This window comes from Sander lucioperca, chromosome 4 (assembly GCF_008315115.2).
Source record: "Sander lucioperca isolate FBNREF2018 chromosome 4, SLUC_FBN_1.2, whole genome shotgun sequence".
Lineage (NCBI taxonomy): Eukaryota > Metazoa > Chordata > Actinopteri > Perciformes > Percidae > Sander > Sander lucioperca.
The window spans coordinates 5,554,393-5,576,288 of NC_050176.1; the positions used below are offsets into that span (position 1 = coordinate 5,554,393).

The window sequence follows — 21,896 nt, forward strand, 5'->3', positions numbered from 1 at the left end:
GGCTGCTACCGCGCATGGGAGACATCTTGAAGCATTTTGAGTGAATAACTGGCACACCAAATCACTACACAAAGTAAAACACATAATATTGTCACTGTCATCACATCATTCAGCTCGGCAAGACGGATCCAGTTGTGCATAAGAGAATCCAATATATCAGCTAATGTAAGTACTTATATAATCCTCAAATATATACACAGAAAGACAGTTTTTTACCTAAAAGTACCTTAATGGTGTGCTTATATCCAAACTTGTACAAAGAGTAACAAACATTCCAGCTAAAAATCTCTGTTAGCGCAGGACTTCTCTCAGTCAGTTACAGTAGCAGCTTCTTCACCAACAGTAGCCTAACTGTTGGTGTAAATACAGTTAAGTTCACTCTAGCCAACCTTTCGGTTCATTCGACGATTGGCAGCAATCTCTGCTGCTGGGACTTTCTTTTTCATGCCTCCTGTCCGGTCCCCCCCGACCAAAAAAAAAACAAATTCCGGTATCTTCTTTCTTGTGTGTATTGCACCAAAGATAACTCATATAGTGCTCTATTTTCTATTTGAAAAGGCGCCGAGAAACTGGAAGCCGGGAGAGGGTTTTCTTCCTTCAACCAGAGGAAGAAGAAGAAGACGGAGAAGAAGAGGAGGAGGGAGGTCAGTGGATGTCTCGGCACATAGGGAGGTTGACGAAGATGAAGACGTTGAACTCGATAAGGATGGAGAAGCATAGAAAGATGGCGTACAGGACGAGGCAGGCCAAGCCCAGTCGCCTGTCCAGAGTCCATTTGTTCAAATGGACACCGAGAACCTGCAGACAGGAGAGGAGGAATTAGTTTAAAGTGCTCATATTATGGTCATTTTCAGGTACTGTATTGTATTTAGAGGTTGTACCTGAAAAGGTTTACATGGTTTAATTTTCAAAAAACACCATATATTTGTTGTACTGCACATTGCTGCAGCTCCTCTTTTCACCCTGTGTGTTGAGCTCTCTGTTTTAGCTAGAGTGAGACATCTCACTTTTGTTCCATCTTTGTTGGGAGTCGCACATGTGCAGTACCTAGGTAAGGACTACTAGCCAGTCAGAAGCAGAGTATGAGGGCGTGCCAAGCTAGCAGCTAGGCGAACGTTATAACGTGTGTTACAAAGTGACGCATGTTCGTCACGGAAGTAAAGGCTGGACTACAATGTGAACAGTTCTGTTGGAGATGGTAAGGGTAACTCCCTTTGGGGTGGACTTTGGGCTTTTTCACTGTGTAAAACTATTACATACACATAATCGGCCATTGGACAGTTTGGCGAGGTCAGTGACTCGAGTCTGTTCGGTGTGTTCCATGCTGTCGTCTGTCCGAGGGACCGTCTGCCTTCATTTTGGCTGATTTGACATGTATAATCGGCAGGGCGGGCACTGCTGGCAGTCGGACTCAAATGACCAATCTGATTGGTAGAGTGCTAACCCGGAAACGAGGAGCGGGATGAGCGTGACTAGTCTCTCAAAATCTGATGAAAATCTTTTAAACTGACCTTTGTCGATCTGAAATGAAGACAGATTCAGCAACTGCATGGCCTATTTCTCGCTTAAAATGTTTTCAGAAACATGTTTCGGTGAACTATTTTAGTAAAACAGGAGATTGTATTCTGAACAAGCCGCCATGACAGTCTGTCTTTGAATTTCCGGAGAAACCAGACCCACGTGACACGTTCGTCCAATCAGCTGCCGGTTTTCATTTTTGGGGCGACAATACAGATTAGCGCAGCCTGCTGTTATGGAGACGTATTACGTCTCGTCGCTTTGGTGTGTTCCGAGGCACTTTTTTGACCAATTTGGGGAGACTGATCAGCCCAACTGCCTTTTCTGCCGACGTTTGGCCGTTGGCTCTGTGTGTCTGGGCCTTAAGGCACATGTCAAACTCAAGCCCCAAAGCCAAAATCCAGCCCCTCACAAATTTTTATCCGGCCCGTGAATCAATTTAGGTTCATAATGAATTGAAGTCTGCCTAGTTGTGAGCCAAACCAAAAAGACGGGAAACTGTAATTACACGACACTCTAAGCCGACTTTGAGACTCAGAAATTCGCCCAGAAGCAGAGAGTTTGGACCATTGGATCCAATTCTCTGACGTGTCTCCTTCAGCCATTAGGGTTTTACAAAACGCTTCAGTTTAATATTGTCATGACCTGGTCATCATGATATGATAAAAGTACGCTATAGTAGCATACTCTCATGCACATCAAATATTATAAGAACAGCTGATTTCTGGCGCAGTAAACCGCTTCAGCCGGCAGGCGTTTTTTTGTGGGTACTATGAAATAGAATCCTGCCGGCGCCACTGACTCCCTGCTCTGCTGAGCTTGGTGTTTCCGTGTTGGGAAGTGACGAGGTGAGATTCTAGACGCCAAGATATCATTGCTGTACATATGCTACATTCAAATAATCATCCATTCCACACGAGTTGGCTGAACTGCGTTTCCTTTTGTCAACACACTGTTGACAGATTTCTCTCAATTCATCATGTTGTCTCCATCATCGTTGGCTAGATTTCCTATCTACATGCGGGACTTCATGTGTAGGGATCTGGCACCACAGTAGGCTGACTCTGCGCTTGTCCATAGCACACAACTGTATCAGCCTTGTGATTACAAGTCAAAATGTTGGAATCCTGGAAGTTGATAGGGATAGCATACCTATTTTAAATCGATACCTATGGTTGGATTGAAAACTACAAAGATATTATACATTGCGTGCATGTTACACCTGCCGAAACAAGATGGATCCTAATGGGTCTCCGCTTTGCTGTAAATGTTACTGAGATTGGCAGTTTCATCCATTGTTTCTGGTCATGTGTGAAGCTACAAAGCTTCTGGTCTAGCATTGTGTGTTATTTTTGGTGCTCCAATAGTGTTAGATCTACATTATGTGCTTCCTACTTGGCTTTCAAGATGTTCTCATCATCAATGTCAACAAAAAAAGGCTATTCAGTCTACTGACTTTTGCCGCTAGGAATTCTTTTTTTGCTTTTTGGCACAATCTTGTAATGGAGTGTATTCCCAATGAAAACATTCTACTGTATAAAGTCTGGGATCCTTACTTGGAATTTCACTCTGTCATCTTACATATTACAAGGGTTTCCTAATCCAGTCTAGCCTATCATTGTACCCTCTTGGTAAAAAAAAAATAGTGATCTTGTAACCTTTTTTATTTGTCTACATATTTTCCTTGATGTCATTTGATGTATTTTATTCAGTAGGTTGGAAGGGTAGGAGATGAAAGTAATGTAATGTCTGTTATCTTCATTTGTATTTTCAACTGTTACCCTCTCATTTGGTCATGTCTTGTCTAAGCTGTTCTGTTTGTTTGTTTGTTTGTTGTATTTTAAAATTCCAATAAATATCAACAAAAGAGGAGTGGATAGTGATTTTAAGTCATATATATGATATGGAAAAGCTGACCTTCTCTCTACGATTAAACATGGATACATTTTACAAGTACTGGTCAAAATGGCTAATGTATAGGAGTAGGGATTGAGCATAAGGAGATATTGTGAGTGTAATGCAAATTATTATTATTTTTATTTTATTTATTCTTTTCTCATTTACATTTTACTAGAAATAACATATGGACTATTGTGAGATTATTGGGAGAGTAACCCCTGATTTGACATTAACAGTTTATGAACAGCATAATTGTATGTTATACCCATAGTGACCTGTTTGTTTTGTTCTGTTCTTTTGTGTTCTATTAAAAACCATATAAAACAATAAAAAATAAAAGTAAAAAAAAATATATATATATATATATATATTTAGGAAAAAAAAACCTACAAAGATGTTGGATTTATGTGCTTAAGCCCCCCAGAATCACCAGGACAGCCCAATTCAGTAAATTGTACAAATCTGGTACTCACTGTGACGAATACTGAGGCTAGCAGGAGTCCAACAGAGAATATGAGTCCTCTGCTGTTAAGATAGATCTGAGGAGACAAACACAGAGATTACACTATTTTGTCACAGAAGATATAGCGTCAGCGTTCCTTTTAAAAAAAGTCCGGTCCAAACAAAATAAGACAGAGACTCTTGCTCTGTCCTGATACACACAAAATCACATCCTGTATTTATGACTTTTATTACACCTATTCCAAATGACTTATTCCTGTGTGAAAAGTAATCAGCTGTAGGTGCATTTGTGCACAGCTCCCTCACTGCACTTATCTGCACTGAATATTACATTATTATTACTATTGTTCCCGTCCTTTATGAACACAGCTCTGTTCTCTTCTGGTTTCAGTCCCAGTATGTTTTAGAATAGATTTTAAGATTGTACTGATCACTTTTAGGGCCCTTCATGGCCTCACACCCCCTGCTCTCTGACCTCCTAGTACCATACACACGGCACGCAGGGTGTGATTTGTGAAAAAAGCAGGGGTGGGGTGGGGGGGATTCAATACCATGGATATAGTGCCACTCGGCCAGCCATGCCAAAACACTTATTTATGAATTTTAATATTGGAAATGGAAAATAATATCAGAATGAAATAGCACAAAGTAGTTTCAACATAAAAACAGCGCTTTCAAGCTGGAGAGTGGAGTTCACTTTGCAACGAAAACAAAATACTTTCACCTAGGAAACGTGTTCGTTCCTCAGGAGTGTTTTAATCCAAACCGTGATCTTTTTCCTAAACTTAACTAGTCGTTTTGGTGCCTAAACTTAACTGTCATCGCCGCATGACGCTCACTTTTTCTGGCTAAACTCCACTACCACGGCCCCTGAAAGGAGCGTCATCTGGCAGTGCGCTGGTAGCCAGCGTCCCGGAGCTCTATAGCGGCTAAATACAACCAGCAACTGCTGCTCGGATTATATCGTTCTATGGTACTGTAGACTGTTCACGTTACAGTGCTTTACTTTTAAAATACTTCTATTTTAGGTATATAATATATGGTCTAAAAAGAATTCAGCAGAGGCAGGGATATGTAGACCAGAAAGGGGGAAATCCCACGCATTCCCCCTGGAAATTGCACCCTGACGGTATGTACTTTGAGATCCTCGGGTGGATGTTTTTTGTCTGTTCCAGAGGCCCGGCTGAGAACTAAAGGAGACAGAGCGTCTGCAATCACGGCCCCGAGGCTCTGGAACCATCTGCCCGAAGATATCAGGTCAGCTAAGTCCAGTGTCTCCTTTAAGGCCCTTCTTAAAACAACTTTTATCAGAGAGCCTTTCCTGATTTTATTTGAGCTTAAACCTCCTTTGAACAGTCTTTTATTCTTTTCAATGTTGTTCCTATTCTTACCTACACTGTACAGGTTTCACTACACCCCATAGTTTGTATTGATTTTGTTTTAAATCATTTATCAACCGTACTTACGCACAGACAATATTTTAATGTCACACCCTTTTTTTTCTGGGAGAGTTTTTTCCGGAATTAACTGGATTGGTGATCTTCTCCCATGCAGCTTTTTTCTTTTGTTTGTAAATTCTCGTGTACTGAGTGAACGAAACTATATTTGTTGGTTGGATTCAACCTCTCCATGTCTGTGTTTGAGAAGTTCCTCTTCTTTGCTCTCTTTGCCATTATTACAAAAAACACATTTGTGTGATTTGTGTTTCTGAATGCAAATGGCCTAAGCGTGAATGAGGATTGTGGTTTAGAACAGGTGGGATTTATCAAGATTACTTACTGGGCACATGGGTAGCTCACCTGGTAGAGCACGCGCCCATATACAGAGGTTTACTCCTCGACGCAGCGGCCGCGGATTCGACTCCAACCTGTGGCCCTTTGCTGCATGTCATTCCCCCTCTCTCTCACCCCTTTCATGTCTTCAGTTGTCCTATAAATAAAGGCCTAAAATGCCCAAAAAATAATCTTTAAAAAAAAGTTGTTGTGCGTACAGTTGGCTTGCGCACGTTTGATAAATACTGATTTTTTTGTACTTGAGACAGAATTTAGAACCTTTTCTACGCATTGTTGATAAATGAGGCCCCTGATGTTTTTAACGAATGGGAGTGTTCGGGGAGGAGGGGATGTGTTCATGTTGTAAATTCTGAGTTTTGTATGCTGTTTTGAATTGGATTTTGAAAAGTGCTCTATAAACAAAGATTATCATTAACGAGTATCCGTCCAGCAGAATTTCCTGTGGCAGAGCTGAGAAGCACTCACGTTGGAGCCGTAGTCGATGCAAAGTGTCTGCAGGGTCCAGGGCAGGCCCAGGCCCACCAGGATGTCAAACACATTACTGCCTATGGAGTTGGAGATGGCCATGTCTCCCAGACCTGATGCAGGGAGAGAAACACTGTCAAGGTCTGTATACAGACAGGGGACAAGTCAATTGTGACAAGCAATATTGTGCTGAGTCACGCCATTCCTCTTAACAGCATTCCAGCTTTGTTTCACCCAACACAAATAGTGATTTCAACCTCCTGCACGTGTGTGTGTGTGTGTGTGTGTGTGTGTGTGTGTGTGTGTGTGTCTCAATGGTGGAATGTAACTAAGTACATTTACTCAAGTACTGTACTTAATAAATGTTGAGGTACTTGTACTTTACTTGAGTCTTTTCTTTTCATGCCAGTTTCTACTTCTACTCCACTACATTTCAGAGAGAAATATTGTACTTTTTACTCCACCTCATTCATCTGACAGCTTTAGTTATTAGTTACTTTACAAATTAAGATTTCTGCACACAAAATGCATGTAGTTTTATAAAATGTGATGTTTTATTAAAATGATTAAAAAGTCCAGCTGATATGATTAGCTCATTAAACACACAACTGTTTGGATCCTTTCCAGTTTCTAAATTGTGAGGATTTTTCTGCATTGAGTCATTTTACTTTTAATACTTCAAGTACATTTTTACAGTGTGGTATTAAAAATTGTACTTAAAGTGCTCATATTATGCTCATTTTCAGTTTCATAATTGTATTTACAGGTTGTACCAGAATAGGTTTACATGGTTTAAAGTGCCCATATTGTGAAAAAATCACTTTTTCTGGGATTTGGGGTGTTATTTTGTGTCTCTGGTGCTTCCACACGCATACAAACTTTGAAAAAAAAACATCCATGCTGTTTTGAGTGAGATACGGTTTCTGAATGTGTCCTGCCTTCAGTCTCTGGGTGAGCTGTTCAAAAAAGCACGGCTTTCTACGTAACTAGCCGAGACGAGGGGCCTAGGGGGCTAACCGTTAGCATGCTAGCGCTAGCATGTTAGCGCTAGCATGCTAGCTTGTTCTCAATGGCAAAACACTGCTACAACACACACAAATTCACCCTAATCTACAAAATATATTGTATAAAACTACTGTCCTAATTCTGCAAACTAATGTCCCTGTTCTGCAGGTATTCCACACAAAGTTGGAAGTGTGCCCTCATTTAGAAGAAGTCTCCCAGCTAATCCTGCCTTGTACAGGCCGAAGTTGCAGAAATAGCTAGCTAGCTCATGTAATCCTTACCTAGTAACAGCGCATGTGCGACTGACAACAAAGATCTTACAGAAGTTGCGATGTCTCACTCAAAAAACAGAGACCTGACACAGGGTGAAAAGAGGATCTGCAGCAATGTGCAGTACAACAAAAATATGGTGTTTTTTTGAAAATTAAACCATGTAAACCTATTCTGATACAATCTAAAATTACAATTATGAACCTAAAAATGAGCATAATATGGGCACTTTAATTTTCAAAAAAAAACATATTTTTGTTGTACTACACATTGCTGCAGCTCCTCTTTTCACCCTGTGTGTTGAGCTCTCTGTTTTAGCTACAGAGTGAGGCCTCGCGCTTCTGTTCCATCTTTGTTGGGAGTCGAACATGTGCAGTAGCTAGGTAAGGACTACTAGCAAGTCAGAAGCAGAGTATGAGGGCGTGCCACGCTAGCAGCTAGGCGGGCATTATAACGTGTTACAAAGTGACGCACGTTCATCACGGAAGTAAAGGCTGGACTACAATAGAGCTGTTTGGAGCAGTTTGTGAACAGTGTTTTCTGTTGAAGATGGTAAGTCCCTTTGGGGTGGACTTTGGGCTTTTGGGGTGGACATTGGGCTTTTTCACTGTGTGTGTGTGTGTGTGTGTGTGTGTGTGTGTGTGTGTGTGTGCGTGCGTACCTTGCCGTGCGACTATAACACTAGCCATGCAGTCTGGGACACTGGTGCCTGCTGCTAGGAAGGTGATGCCCATGATAACGTCTGGAATGCCCAAAGTGAAGCCGATCACAGTCACCTGAAAGCAAACATATACTCTTTTTATATATATATATATATATATATATATATATATATACTGTATATATATAGTTCAGCAGGACAGTTAATCAAATAAAGACTACAACTGTTGGCGCATCCACATGATACAAGCTTTCCATGACCGCGCACGCCCCCCACCCCTCCTCCACACAGTTGCTAGTAGCCAAGGAGGACACGGAGGATTAAAAAAACATGATGGACTCTTCAGAAGAGGTCATTATCTTCACTCGAGTTTCTGCGCAGGAAAGTTGCCGGACGACACAATCTTCTGAACATAGCCATACTGAGAAATACAGAGAGAGTTGTGTGGAGCTGATTGGAGTCTTAATTAGCTTTGTAGTAAACTCATTTGGCAATGGCTTGAATGAAATGGACGTTCATTAATACAAAGTTACGCACCTAAGCTTTAAACTAAACTACAAAAAGCCACATGCAACTGTGACATGTAAGTGCAATTTGTCAGTGTTTGTGAGTGAGAGCGACTGGACTGACCATCCAGACCATGATGTAGGAGAGGCCGGCGATCCACATGGTGGCGGTGAAGAAGGAGACCATGAACCACCTCTCCCAGCGCCGCTTGGCACAATTGGGCACGGTGAGGAACAGAAGCAGAGACAGCGGCCACATTACAAGCCACTTCAGCTTGTTACACGCTCCAGCTGGAGGGAGAAGGACAAAGATAGCAGATAGCATGATGGCTTCAGTGATACATTGCACCAACAACAAACATTTCTTCCAACTTTGGACATGCCCTAACCTCCACTCATTCTGGTATTCTGTATCTGATTACTACTCAAAAGCCATTAACAAGCAATGGCAGCCCAACACCCTTGTGGCCATTCTGGGGTCTACACATGACACTGCTTTGAACTCTGGCCGGGACAAATGTCCAGTGTATCTGGGTACTGTATTGGCTAAAAAAAACGTATATAAACGTCTGATGCTGTGCCTTCATTTGAGATGTGGCTGAGAGAACTGGGCGAGGTCCTCCATCTGGAGAGGCTTTAGAGTCACGAATGCAGGGAGGAGGACTGTGTTTGTTATTGTTTCAAAACTGGTCCCCATGCCCTATCATGGGGACCAGTTTTGAAACATTTAAGGGGGCTGAGGGTAGAAAGTGTGGGATGAGGGGGGTCACATACTGTATATTAATACTGTAATAATGGTAGTTGCAAAGGACATTTGTCTTTCCTCTTTTGACTCTGGGTTTGCTCTTTAGTCTGTTAACATAAGTCTTGCTATTTGCTACTGTGCCTCACCACTGATGTATTTAGAATCTGCCAAATAATTATAATTGTATATGTTCTTGGTTGCTGCTGTATTGTTGGTAATTGTATAAATTAAAAAATAATATTGCTTATATGAACCAATGCAGTCCGTACCCAATGTTGATCTGCAATAAACATATTTACAACAAAAAAAGAAAGAAAACATTCCTTGCCAGGGATCATTTGATTTCAACATGTCAGCTGTGCTGTACCTGGCACTTTGAAAGGCACCAGGGGGCCACTGCTGTTGTCTTCTACCTCTCCTTCCTCGTCATTCTCATTGTTTTCATTGTCCTCGTTTTCGTTCTCCGTCTCGTTCCCAGACTCCAGCAGCTGAAGTCGACTCCTCCCGTTCAGACCCTGCTCAGCTCCGCCCATCCCATTCTCTAAGCCCCGCCTCCCCTGAGCCCTGGCCGCCGAGTCAGAGTCGCCGTTAGTGATGCGGTTGACTCGGGTCTCCGTGGTGTTGATCAGTCTCTGTCTCTGGAAGGGATTATGGAACATTATTACACACAACATTAAGCTTTGACTACAATACTTCCATTAACACATTTGGACATTTTGTATTGCTGTTGCGTAACATGAATGGTAGTGTGTCAGATCCATTTTTAATCCTAGTTAACTAGTTAAAAAAAAAAAAGAAATTATATTATAGAAATCAGAAAAAAAGCTTCTCATATTTGTCTGAAGCAGAAGTTAAAGGGTAATTTCGTGTTTTTTCAACCTGGACCCTATTATCCTATGTTTTTGTGTGTAAGTGACTAAATAAATAACAACGATCCTTGACATTGCTCCAGTATTGAGCGAGAACCCTGTGACCGGCAGCCACAGACCGGGCTGCAATGTTACCCTATGAGGCAAATGTGCATCATCAATTTGGTCCACTAAAAGTGCTTTTTTTGCCACTGAAAGGCAATGTTGTCAGACGCAGCGTCTGATAACATTATGGAAAGGATCCCTTCAGAGATAGGCCGTTTTAAAACCTTTTTAAGACCTTTCTGTTTAAGCAGAAACAGCTCTGTGGTCGCTAGCACTAAACCCACCAGACTCTATTTAAAAAAGCAATAATTTTAGCGTGTATAGAGCCAACATATTTTCACATGTAAATTGGTAAACGATGTGTTCATTTCAACCAAAACTAGAGTTGTGATGATTGGAATAGTGGAAAGACGACCCAAAAAGGCTTTTCATAGTTTTATTTTGTTTCTGTCGACTTTGAATGAAGTGCATTTTACGATGCTAAAATACAAAATACAATACAAAAGTTTATTTACATGGAGTCTGGTGGGTTTAGCGAACACAATATCACAGATGTTTTTATGTTTCAAAAAAGGATCTTACTCTTTAACAGAAAGGTCCACCTCCTTAGAAATCCTTTCCATAATGTTGTCAGACACTTAGAATATTAATCTGAGCCTGTCAGTGGCAAAACCAGCACTTTGTGAAGGTAAATACAAGCTGGACATTTGCCCCATTAACTTACATTGTAGCTTGTTTTGTCGCTGCCGACTGCAGCGATCTTGCTTAATACTGGACCAATGTTAAAGATTGTTGCTCCCATCAGTCACTTAGACACAAAAACAGGAAAATAGGGTCCAGGTTGAAAAAAAAACAAAGTTACCCTTTAATGTTGTTTTCTCTTCTTTCAGTCCAAATGTGGTTGTTTGCTTTGGATTTACATCCAGACTGTAGTCTGCAGCAGACAGGTGCTTGAGAGAAAATGTTGGCTGTAATATCCGAAAGAAAATTAACATTCATTTCACTCCCTCTTCTGTGGAACCCAGACAGGGTTATTTAGTTTGTATTCATGCTAAGACTCTGCGTTGGCAGGGTTTTTTTGAAAGTAACTTGAGGGTAGGTTTGTTGCTTTTCAACTTTTCCCAATTTGAAATAGACTGTAGCATGTAAAACCACATAACTCAACATAGCGTCGAACACAGTGTGCACACATATCAGAATCAGATTTAATGGCCAAAGAAGTGTAAACACATACAGGAAACTTGACTCTGGCTTTTCAATGCTCTCTAAAGAACACAGAAATAGACATACGGCTAAAAACCAGGGCTGCAACTAACAATTATTTTCATTATAAATGAATCTACCGATTATTTCCTCAATTAATCGTTTGGTCTACAAAAATGTCAGAAAATAGTGAAAAATGACCATCCCAGTTTCTCAAAGTCCAAGTTAATGTCTTTAAATGTCTTGTCTCTAAACAGTATTTTCGGCAATTTTTCAGCCAACAATAAATTGATTATCAAAATAGTTTAGCGAATGTTTATCTGTTGATCGACTTATCGATTAGTTGACTAATCGCTGCAGCTCTGCATAAAACAAAATCAACAAAGCTGAACAAGATAAACATAAACATAAGACTACTATGTACAGATATATGTTTGTATATAAAAGAGTGAATATATACACATACATACACAGATGAAAACAAACAGCTCTATGAGGAGTAGGGCTGCATATGAGGAAAATATGCGATAATGTTGTTGAATATTGCAATAACGATATTAAGTGCGATAAATAAACAGATATTAAAGTGTACTCAGCTCTGCATTTCTGCTGCTTTCAGTATTCTGCTAAAATACAACAAATTGCTTGTTGAACTTAAAACAAATGAAAGGGAATCATTTCCAACATTCTTTTATTGAACAAATTTTATTGACTATTGAATTGAACATAAAAGGCACCACTAGAAAAAGAATGACATTTGAATGTGCATCTACCAGTTTTGTGAAGGCATTAATAGAGCTGCAAAGATTAATTGATTAATTGACAATTCAATTATTCGCCTAAACTATTTTGATAATCGGTTTGAAAAATTCTCTGATTCTAGCTTCTTAAACGTGACTATTTTCTAGTTAATTCACTTCTTTTTTTTTCTGCTGATATTTTCTTTCAACTAACACAAAACATCTCTGAGTGTCTTTTGCGATATGTCGCAGCCTTTAGCCATGTGTTTATTGCGCCAGTTGATATCGCGATGACGATACAAAAACGATATATGGGGCGCCTGGGTAGCTCACCTGTTAGAGCATGCGCCCCATATACAGAGACTCAGTCCTCGCTGCACGAGCCGTGAGTTCAATTACAACCTGGAGCCCTTTGCTGCATGTCATTCCCCCTCCTTCTCCCCTTCCATGCCTTAAACTGTCCTGCCAAATAAAGGCCTTAAATGCCACACAAAAACCCAAAATATATTGCAGCCCTAATGAGGATCGTAAAGAATAATATGTGAGAGCATGTAGAGTTGAGTGTGTATGTACCTCATTGATAAGCATGCGCGAGGCCATGGTGAGGCGGGTTCTGGGGGAGAAGTGGCTGGTGATCATGATCCTCATGCCAGCCTCGGAGAAAGACAGCTGGTGGGGGTACGCAGACAGCAGCTCGTCCACCATCAGCACCGACGGCTTACAGTGGAAGTTAGCTACAGAGAGAAATCACACACACACACATACACACACGCACGCATGCATGCACGCACGCACGCACGCACGCACGCACGCACGCACACACACACACACGTTCATCTGACTGCAGTGCTTATTGTTCAGTCATCAGTCAAAAATCATGGGAAAGTGATTTTGAAATATATTTCTAACATCTTATTAGTTTGGAACAAAGGACACAATTGTGCACTGCCTTCCAGGCAGTGCGGCAATGGTTATGTTTAGGGTTAAGGTTAGGGATAGCCGCCTGGAAGGCGACGTTGGAGGCTTAAAAACACCATTGAGCGGCTCGTGAGCCAGGTCATGACACTGTATATTCCTGATAGGGATATGAAATTGTTGTATGTGGTATTGCAATTGAATTAAGATATTGGTTGCCTGTATGAATGTGAAATGTTGCACAAGTGACATGTGTGTTGATTGCGAGCTACTCCCATTGAAAAGAGATTGTCTATTGTCCCACACCTGGGGTCACAGAATGGGAGGGGCAAAATGTATTTAAGTCCGGTTGACTCTTGATGAAGGTCCGGAGGGACCGAAATGTTACTTCTCTGTAAATAAACGGCGATGCTATAGCAAGAGCAATGTGGGGGATTTTTTCCTTTGTTCCAAATTGATGATATTTTCCAATGCACCTGCACAGAAGAATTTCTGGATGTGCGATTTGTTTCTTCAAAAAAGTTAACATCTTATTAGTTAAAGAAAAAGGTGGTTTTGCAGCTTTACTCTGCGAGCCTCCGACTGGGGAGGGGGCCTGTGTATGTGTTTGAGTCTGCTTGCGCTGCTGACCCTAGCTTACGAGCTAATTAGCATTTAAACTGACTCATCTTGCAGGTACGTTTTCAAGCTGTTCAGTGTGCTACAGCTGATTACGGCTAATTAACTATAGCCTGAAGAAGATTTCCACTGCGTTGCAAGAGATGTGCCGCTGAAAGTTGTCTGCTAACACCCTCGAGCAAATACCACCCCTAGCATGGGATAGTCTCGTGTTGGCAATTGTGCCTCATTTTCACCTTCTCAAACAAGCTTGCGGTGTCAGGAAACAATTTCAATTTATCCACAGGGTTCCACGTTTGGATGTGATGGCAGCATTTTTTCCAGGCCTAAAATGTAAAAGATCTTGTGTCTGAAGGCTCGCAGCAATGTGCAAACAGTGTGAATTCCACCCACAGCTCCCCTTTGTTGTCACAACACCTTTTTACTGCTTATTAATTGCTGGAACTGTTGCAGCACCAACATTATCAATGTCAGCCATGGTAGGTTCATGTGACCATTTCCCAGAGATGGGGATTCGAGTTTGAGACTCGGACTCACACAGTTTATTTAGTTAACGTTACACTGGGTTTGAGAGTCTGGGGGATGTGTTGACAGTAGTTTATAGGCTTTAGTCATTAGGTGTAGATGCAGTGCACATTACATGGTTGTGCTCTGTAAGTGAAAAATAGGTTAGTTATTCATTTTAGCAATATTTTCCCAATACCCTGAGTAAAGCATTCTTGGTGTTTTTTGTCATATTGCAATAGCCTGTTTCCATACATACAATTTAACAGTGCTGAGCAAACATGGGTGAGGAACAACTGGATATACTCTCATCTCATTTATCTTAAACGCATGTTTGATGCTTTCGTATGTCAACACTTTGACTAACATTAGGTTGGAGAGCTAATTTACCTGTTGGGCCACAGACTAAAGAAAATGACACCACCCAAACTAGCAGTCAGTTCGACTGGTGGGGAGATGTCGCTGTTCCTAACGTTAGATTTGGATTATCAAAGACGATAGCAAAGCAACACAGGACAGAAAATAATCACAGCAGAACGTCAGATAAGTCGGACCTCCGTGTTTAACTAAATATCTTCAAACGTTACAGTTACGGCTGAAAATGACAACAGAAATAGACAAGTTACAGATTTCACATACATCTGCAATTGAAGACAACTGCAAATTTTTGTGTTCGAGTGACGCCACGGTGACACCGTCTACCAAGTATTTTGAAAGAATATTTGTACATTACGCAAACCCACCAGCCTGTTCTCCCAGCTGTTACCTACCAATGATAGACATGTTTATGATACTAGCCTGGGTGTGGGTTACGGCTTTACCCTGCCAATCCCCAGAACCAATGCTCTTAAAAAAAATGGTAACGTTTAGAGCTGTAACCTATTGGAACAGCCCACATTTATTCCAAATGGGAAATATTTCAAGCTTCAAAAAGAAACTAAGGAGTAAGGAGATTGTAAGGAGATTAGGTTAAAACATGTTTGATTCAGTTATTCCTTTCTGTTGTCTTTTTTCTTATTTTACTATATATTTTATTTCACGTTACTGTTTTGTTGTTTTTATAACATGAAAAACATGCTTCTGTGCCTTTTGTTTTTATAAAATCCAGGATGTTTTCATTGTTCTGATATAACAGTATGTATTTTTTGTTATAATATTTGTTTATGTTTGTCTTGTATTGGACCCCAGGAAGAATAGTCTTCACTACGGTGATGACTTATGGGGATCCTTAATCAACAATAAAACAATAAACCAACCTTGATCATACTCAGCCTGCTAGGGTATGATCAAGAGAGAGGCATCCATAAACACAGCAACTTAAAGTGGCCATATTATGCTAATTTTCAGGTTCATAATTGTAATTTGAGATTGTATGAGAATAGGTTTATGGTTTAATTTTCAAAAAACACCATATTTTTGTTGTACTGCACATTGCTGCAGCTCCTCTTTTCACCCTGTGTTCAGGTCTCTGTTTTAGCTACAGAGTGAGACCTCTCACTGCTGTAACATCTTTGTTGGCAGTTGCACATGCTCAGTAGCTAGGTAAGGATTACATGAGCTAGCTAGCTGTTTCTCCAACTTTGGCCTGTACAAGGCAGGATTAGCCGGGAGACTTCTTCTAAATGAGGGCGCACTTCCAACTTTGCGTGGAATACCTGCAGAACAGGGACATGTAAGTAGTTCTATACAATTTATTTTGTAGATTAGGGTGAATTTGTGTGTGTTGTAGCAGTGTTTTGCCATTGAGAATGAGCTAGCAACGGTTAGCCCCGTAGGCCCCATCGTTTCGGCTAGTGACGTAGAAAGCCGTGCAGATTTTGAACAGCTCACCATGAGACTGAAGACAGGACACATTCAGAAACCCGTATCTCACTCAAAACAGCATGTTCAGAGACACAAAATAACCACCCCAAATCCCAGAAAAAGTGTTTTTTCATAAACATGGGCACTTTAAGAGGTTACCCCCCCACCGAGAAAAAATCTGATGATCTGTCCAATAGTCCAGGTGCCTGCTGGCTTCTGTGAGGACCATTTTGCCGCTGCACATTCCAACACATCCAGCCTGGCCAGCGTCTGCTGAAGCCACTGCCACCTGCCACCCTGGTTCTCTTCATCGCCTCCTCAGCACACCCTGAGGACTGAGTTAGCAGGGCGACTGTTTCTCTCTGGGGCAGTGCTCAGAAAACCAGATGCACAACAAGCTGACGGAGCAGGCTGTGCTGAAGTAGGTTGGAGGCTGCAAAGATGTGTGCAGGCCTTAGCCAGCATCTTGTGCTGCTCTCTTCTGTTATTGTGTTCCATACTAAACCTTACCTTTAAGGACAGAGAGAGGCAAAACAAAAAATGCAAACACTAGAGTAATCAGTGGAAGTGCTGGGTGGCAAAAACAGTCTGTCCTTTGACAGTGGAGGACCCAGGAGATTTTCCTTATCCTTCTGAGCTAAACAGACTCTGATGCTGAACATAAATAAAACCATAGCATAGCCAAAGGCACCGGCAACATCCCTGGTATGCAGTGGTGGAATGTAACTAAGTACATTTACTCAAGTACTGTACAGGTACAAATGTTGAGGTACGTGTACTTTACTTGAGTCTTTTCTTTCCATGCCAGTTTCCACTTCTACTCTGCTACATTTCAGAGAGAAATATTGTACTTTTTACTCCACTACATTAATCTGTCAGCTTTAGTTACTAGTTACTTTACAAATTAAGATTTTCACACAAAACACATGTTGTTTATAAAATATGATGTTTTATTATGAATTAAACTGCCCAAAAATATAACGGCCTACAAGTCCAGCTGAAATGATTAGACCATTAAACACACAACAGTTTGGATTGTTTCCAGTTTGTAAAATGTGAGGATTTTTCTGCATTGAGTACTTTTACTTTTAATACTTTAAGTACATTTTCCTGATGACACTTACATACTTATACTTAAGTAACATTTGAATGCAGGACTTTTACTTGTAACAGAGTATTTTTACAGTGTGGAATTAGTACTTTTACTTAAAGTGCTCATATTATGCTTTTTGGCTTTTCCCCTTTCCTTTATTGTGTTAAATATCTTTTTTGTGCACGTTATAGGTTTACAAAGTGAAAAAGCCCAAAGTCCACCCCAAAGGGACTTACCATCTCCAACAGAAAACACTGTTCACAAACTGCTCCAAACAGCTCTATTGTAGTCCAGTCTTTACTTCCGTGACAAACGTGCGTCACTTTGTAACACACGTTATAATGCTCGCCTAGCTGCTAGTGTGGCACGCCCTCATACTCTGCTTCTGACTGGCTAGCAGTACTTACTGCACATGTGCGACTCCCAACAAAGATGGAACAGAAGTGAGATGTCTCACTCTGTAGCTAAAACAGAGAGCTCAACACACAGGGTGAAAAGAGGAGCTGCAGCAATGGGCAGTACAACAACAATATGGTGTTTTCTGAAAATTAAACCACATAAACCTATTCTGGTACAACCTCTAAATACAATTATGAACCTGAAAATTGTATTTCAGGTTATAATATGATAGTATGAGCACTTTAAGTAAAGGATCTGAATACTTCTTCCACCACTACTGGTAGGGTATGGCAGATTCATCTGCACCAATTGTACCCTGCCACCATCAACTGGGCCAGCAGGGAGATTACTGTGAGGCTGTGCAGAGTCTCAGCCAGTTATCAGAACCAGATGCAAGGCAGGCAGCCACCACGCCAATAAGCAGGAGAATGCTCTGGTGTTGCTGAGGGGCAGGCGTTCATTTGAAGTCAGTGAATTCTGACTCATCTACACACTCCCAGAGATTGTCCAGTTTAGGAGTGACACTGGCTTGGTCTGCGGCTGGTTTGTGGCTTTCCTCTAACCCCTTTTTTCCACCGCCAGGTCTAATTTCACGCGAGCCGCGGGGCATTCAAACAGCCGGGCAGGAAGTGAGAGCATCCAGTCAATTCACCAAATGACAATTCCCCGGAACAAAACCACGGTGCAGCCAGCACGCAGCACAGACACGCCTGGTGGAAAATAGAGTTTCTGTATGCGGGGCTGGGAGGTGGAAGTCTTCACTGACAAGGAGATCAGGGATCACGCATCAGCCATCGTCTCACCAAGCACACAGCAAGCGTATAATAGTTTAGAGTTTTCAATTAGTTTTTATTTAGTTTCAGTTTAGACTTTTGGATTTCATATTAGTTTGGTTTCAGTTAGTTTTCAGAGTGCATTTGCTAGTTTAAGTTAAGTTTCAGTTTTTCAGAAAGGTTTAGTTTAGGTTTTTACATATTTAGTTTTAGTCTGTTTTTGTCAGGGCCAAGTATAATCAGGTATTTCCGAAGTATGTGGCGACACATACGGTACATACAAAATACATGGTTGGAGAATAGCCATGATGTTTAGTGTTTAATCTGTGCGCTACTTTAGTGTCCGATGTGAAGCAATTTCGGCACAGCGCCACCTCATGTCAAGTCTGTTTAAATTTCTGTTGTTCAATGTCACAATGAGAGTTGACGGAAATTCATGCAGTCTCCTTTTTTTTTCCAATAGTGATATATTATAGAAAACAAAAAAACAAAAAATGAAATGATTTTTTTTTTTAACCTGGTAATATAGCTTTAGTTTAGTTTTTAATTCGTTTCAGTTCACTAAAATATTTTTCACTGCCTATTTTCATTTAAGTTTACTACAATACGGCGGCTGTGGCCACCTACCAACACCAGGGTGTCACCAGAGGGATACTCATTAAGTATACGGTAACAGAGTGGACTGTATGTGAGACTACATCATGAAAAACTATTGATTTATCAGCACTGCCTCCAATTTTTGTCCGTGGCTTTAACAAATAGTTATGCGGCTGTGGCTCAGGTGGTAGAGCAGTCGCCTTCCCAGGGTTTCTGCAGGTTTCACCAAGTCCAATTCAAGACGTTTTAAGACCATTATGAATGAAATTTAAGACCTATATCACAACATCAAAAAAAAAAAAAAAAAAAGAGTCAGATGTCAGACTCCGAAAACCTCTTCTGAAACAATTCCCCCAATATCCTTAATTGGCATTATAGGACTGCTGTCTAGTCACGGTGAAGAACACATTCTAAAGCGCTGCGGGAGCATTTCAATGAGTATTAGAGGTAGCGTTACAGGGATGTAGGAAAATGAAGACCTGTTTAAAATAATTTAAGACCTAGAACACAATAATTTAGTGAATTTGAGACTTTTTAAGGCCTAAAAGTTTGATTTAGAATTTTTTTTTTGTGACTTTTTAAGATGGAAACCCTGCCTACAAATTGGACGGTTGGTGGTTCGATCCCTGGCCCTGCAGTCCCATGTCGAAGTGTCCTTGGGCAAGACACTAAACCCCGAATTGCTTCATGTGAATGTGTGTGAATGTTTATCTGATGAGCAGCCTCGGCCACAGTGTACGAATGTGTGTGAATGGTGAATGGTTCCCGTATTCTGTAAAAGCGCTTTGAGTACCGGAGACTGGTACTCTGGAAAAGCGCTATATAAATACAGTCCATTTATAATTACCCTGGTACACAGCCCAAAAAAACGGATTTAGCACTGAGGATCTATGCTGGCAATCATCCCAGGACAAAATAGACAGAACTTTGTCGATAAAGTCATCCTTGACTGTCTTGTCCTGGAGCTGAACAGAAATAGATGAGCAGTGGTGCCCCAGCTGCCTTCATATTTATGAAAATATTCAGTGCATGGAGATGAGCAGCTAAACCCTACAGAGTCCTCCTAGAGGACAAAGTCTGTGTAAAATAGAGCAGGTACTGCTACCTTTCTTGAGCAGGACTGCAGTAGCATCACAAGTGATATTATCCTCCAGATCAGTGCTTCCTGTTAGCCCGTTGGACAGATTCACAGAGCTCTTCTTTCGACGGTCAAAGTAGCGATGTGCCCTGCCATTAAACCTGCCAATGACAGAGGGATAAAAAAAACTTTTTTTTTAACTAAATGCAGCTAATCAGGTAACTCCGGACATTTGCTGTTTTAGATGATAATACTCACTTCATGATGAGGATGTAGACCGCATACATGAGAATCAGGATAAGAGACTCCCACCTGCACACAATCACAAGGGCAGTCACATTTATACAGGCATTCAGTATTATATATATATATTAGGGCTGTCCTCGACTAAAGAAATTCTTGGTCGACTAACACTAATATAATTTTTCAACTAACGATTAGTTGATTTAATCAGCAGATCTGTGCGCTTTGAGGGGCCGCTAAGTCTAGAAAAGCACAATACAAATGCAGTACATTTACAGTTCATAAAAAAAAAATGTTTCTACACACAGAATCATGCAAAAGCACCACTTTAAATCTCGATTTAGAAATGTGCTCATAAGGTTCTTGGAAATAAATCATTGAAAATGACTAAGTCCAAAATGACAGATTAGTCGACTAATCAACTAAGAGGGGACAGGCATAATGTAGTGTGTTGTATAGCGATCAGTACAGTATAGAATCTATGTGACACCTACTGTATGTATTTCATATGTTATATGTACTATACAGTATATGAATTTTCTGTAAACTGCTTTGGCGACAACATGTTGAGGTAGGCTGAGGTACGCTGAACTTGCAGCCAATGCGCAACAACAAGGCTGGAATGCAAAGGTACGCCCAGTGGAAGTAGGCTGCAGAGGGTTCGTAGCCACCTCAACATCCAGGCTACTTAGGGAGATGGGAGCGCGAGGGAAGGCCCATTGGCAGGCAGTCAAAGACCTCTCCAGGGCTGCTAAAAAAGGGGAGCAAGTGGCTGTGGATCAAAAGAAAGGACTCCGCCTGGGCCTTCAAGTGAGTTGATGGCATCTAGGGAGTGAACCTGGGATGCTGGGATTCACTGCTGAACCCTTTGGAGGTGTCGTGGGCCTATCAGCGAAACACCTAAGAAGGAGGGAGCCCACTTGACAACCCGATGGGTGCCATCACTCAATTGACCATCCCACGGAGTCTCATCGGTGCCTCAAGTATGCAATCATTGAGGGATATCAACATCTAGTCCTACACAACAGATCTGTTCATGCTAATAAAGCAAATTGAATTGAATTGAAATTGAGAGAGAAAGATCATTACTTACCAGCTCACCTTCTCATCGTAGATGATCTAAAAAGGCAAGACCCAGACGACACAAAAGGACATTAGGTGGAGGCGGTAATAGGAAGTTAAATGAATTCTCCATTTCAACATCTACTCCACTAGAGGGCATGGACAATCCAGAGCACAGACAGCCAGAAACAGCTCAAAGCATGACCTTTTGGTTTCATTGGGTTTTTATTTTGAAACCACTCGTGAGGTGTGCTCCGTAAGCATGCTGCACACTGAATATGCAAAGTCATGGATCACGCTGTCATATGACATCATGGTGTGATTGTTACACTGATTTATCTTTGGGTTGCTACCCAGCTCTATTTTTAATGTACTAACAATTTCAGTGTGAAATAGCCATCTAAATTAAGGCCTTTTAACTTTTTGCAAGAAGAGTGCCTTGGATCTTTGTTCTTTTTTGAACTTTTGTGTTCCTGATACACAGATACAGTTTCTGTGGTGGGAGGGAACCTGTCGACGTGCGTAAAAAAAAAGAAGCAGTGGTATTCATAATAACGCTGCGTCGCTGTGATCCCGCCCATCTTCCTGGCTGTCAAGGTATTGGGTAATACAGGTAGACTGACATACTGT

At 41.2% G+C, this 21,896-nt stretch overlaps 1 protein-coding gene across 1 annotated transcript in view; it reads right to left on the reverse strand.

Moving 5' to 3' along the window:
- Positions 1–208: 208 nt before the first annotated feature.
- The window catches only part of LOC116039684 (sodium/potassium/calcium exchanger 3-like), an 88,819-nt gene continuing 67,131 nt past the window's right edge, over positions 209–21,896 (reverse strand). The window contains exons 8-17 of the mRNA XM_031284652.2: positions 21,298–21,323; positions 20,220–20,273; positions 19,989–20,122; positions 12,755–12,915; positions 9,692–9,962; positions 8,704–8,870; positions 8,074–8,188; positions 6,138–6,250; positions 3,891–3,956; positions 209–798 (exon numbers count right to left, since the gene is read on the reverse strand). Of these exons, the coding sequence (XP_031140512.1) occupies positions 646–798; positions 3,891–3,956; positions 6,138–6,250; positions 8,074–8,188; positions 8,704–8,870; positions 9,692–9,962; positions 12,755–12,915; positions 19,989–20,122; positions 20,220–20,273; positions 21,298–21,323 (1,260 nt within the window). The 3' untranslated portion in view covers positions 209–645. The remainder of the gene's footprint in view (positions 799–3,890; positions 3,957–6,137; positions 6,251–8,073; positions 8,189–8,703; positions 8,871–9,691; positions 9,963–12,754; positions 12,916–19,988; positions 20,123–20,219; positions 20,274–21,297; positions 21,324–21,896) is intronic.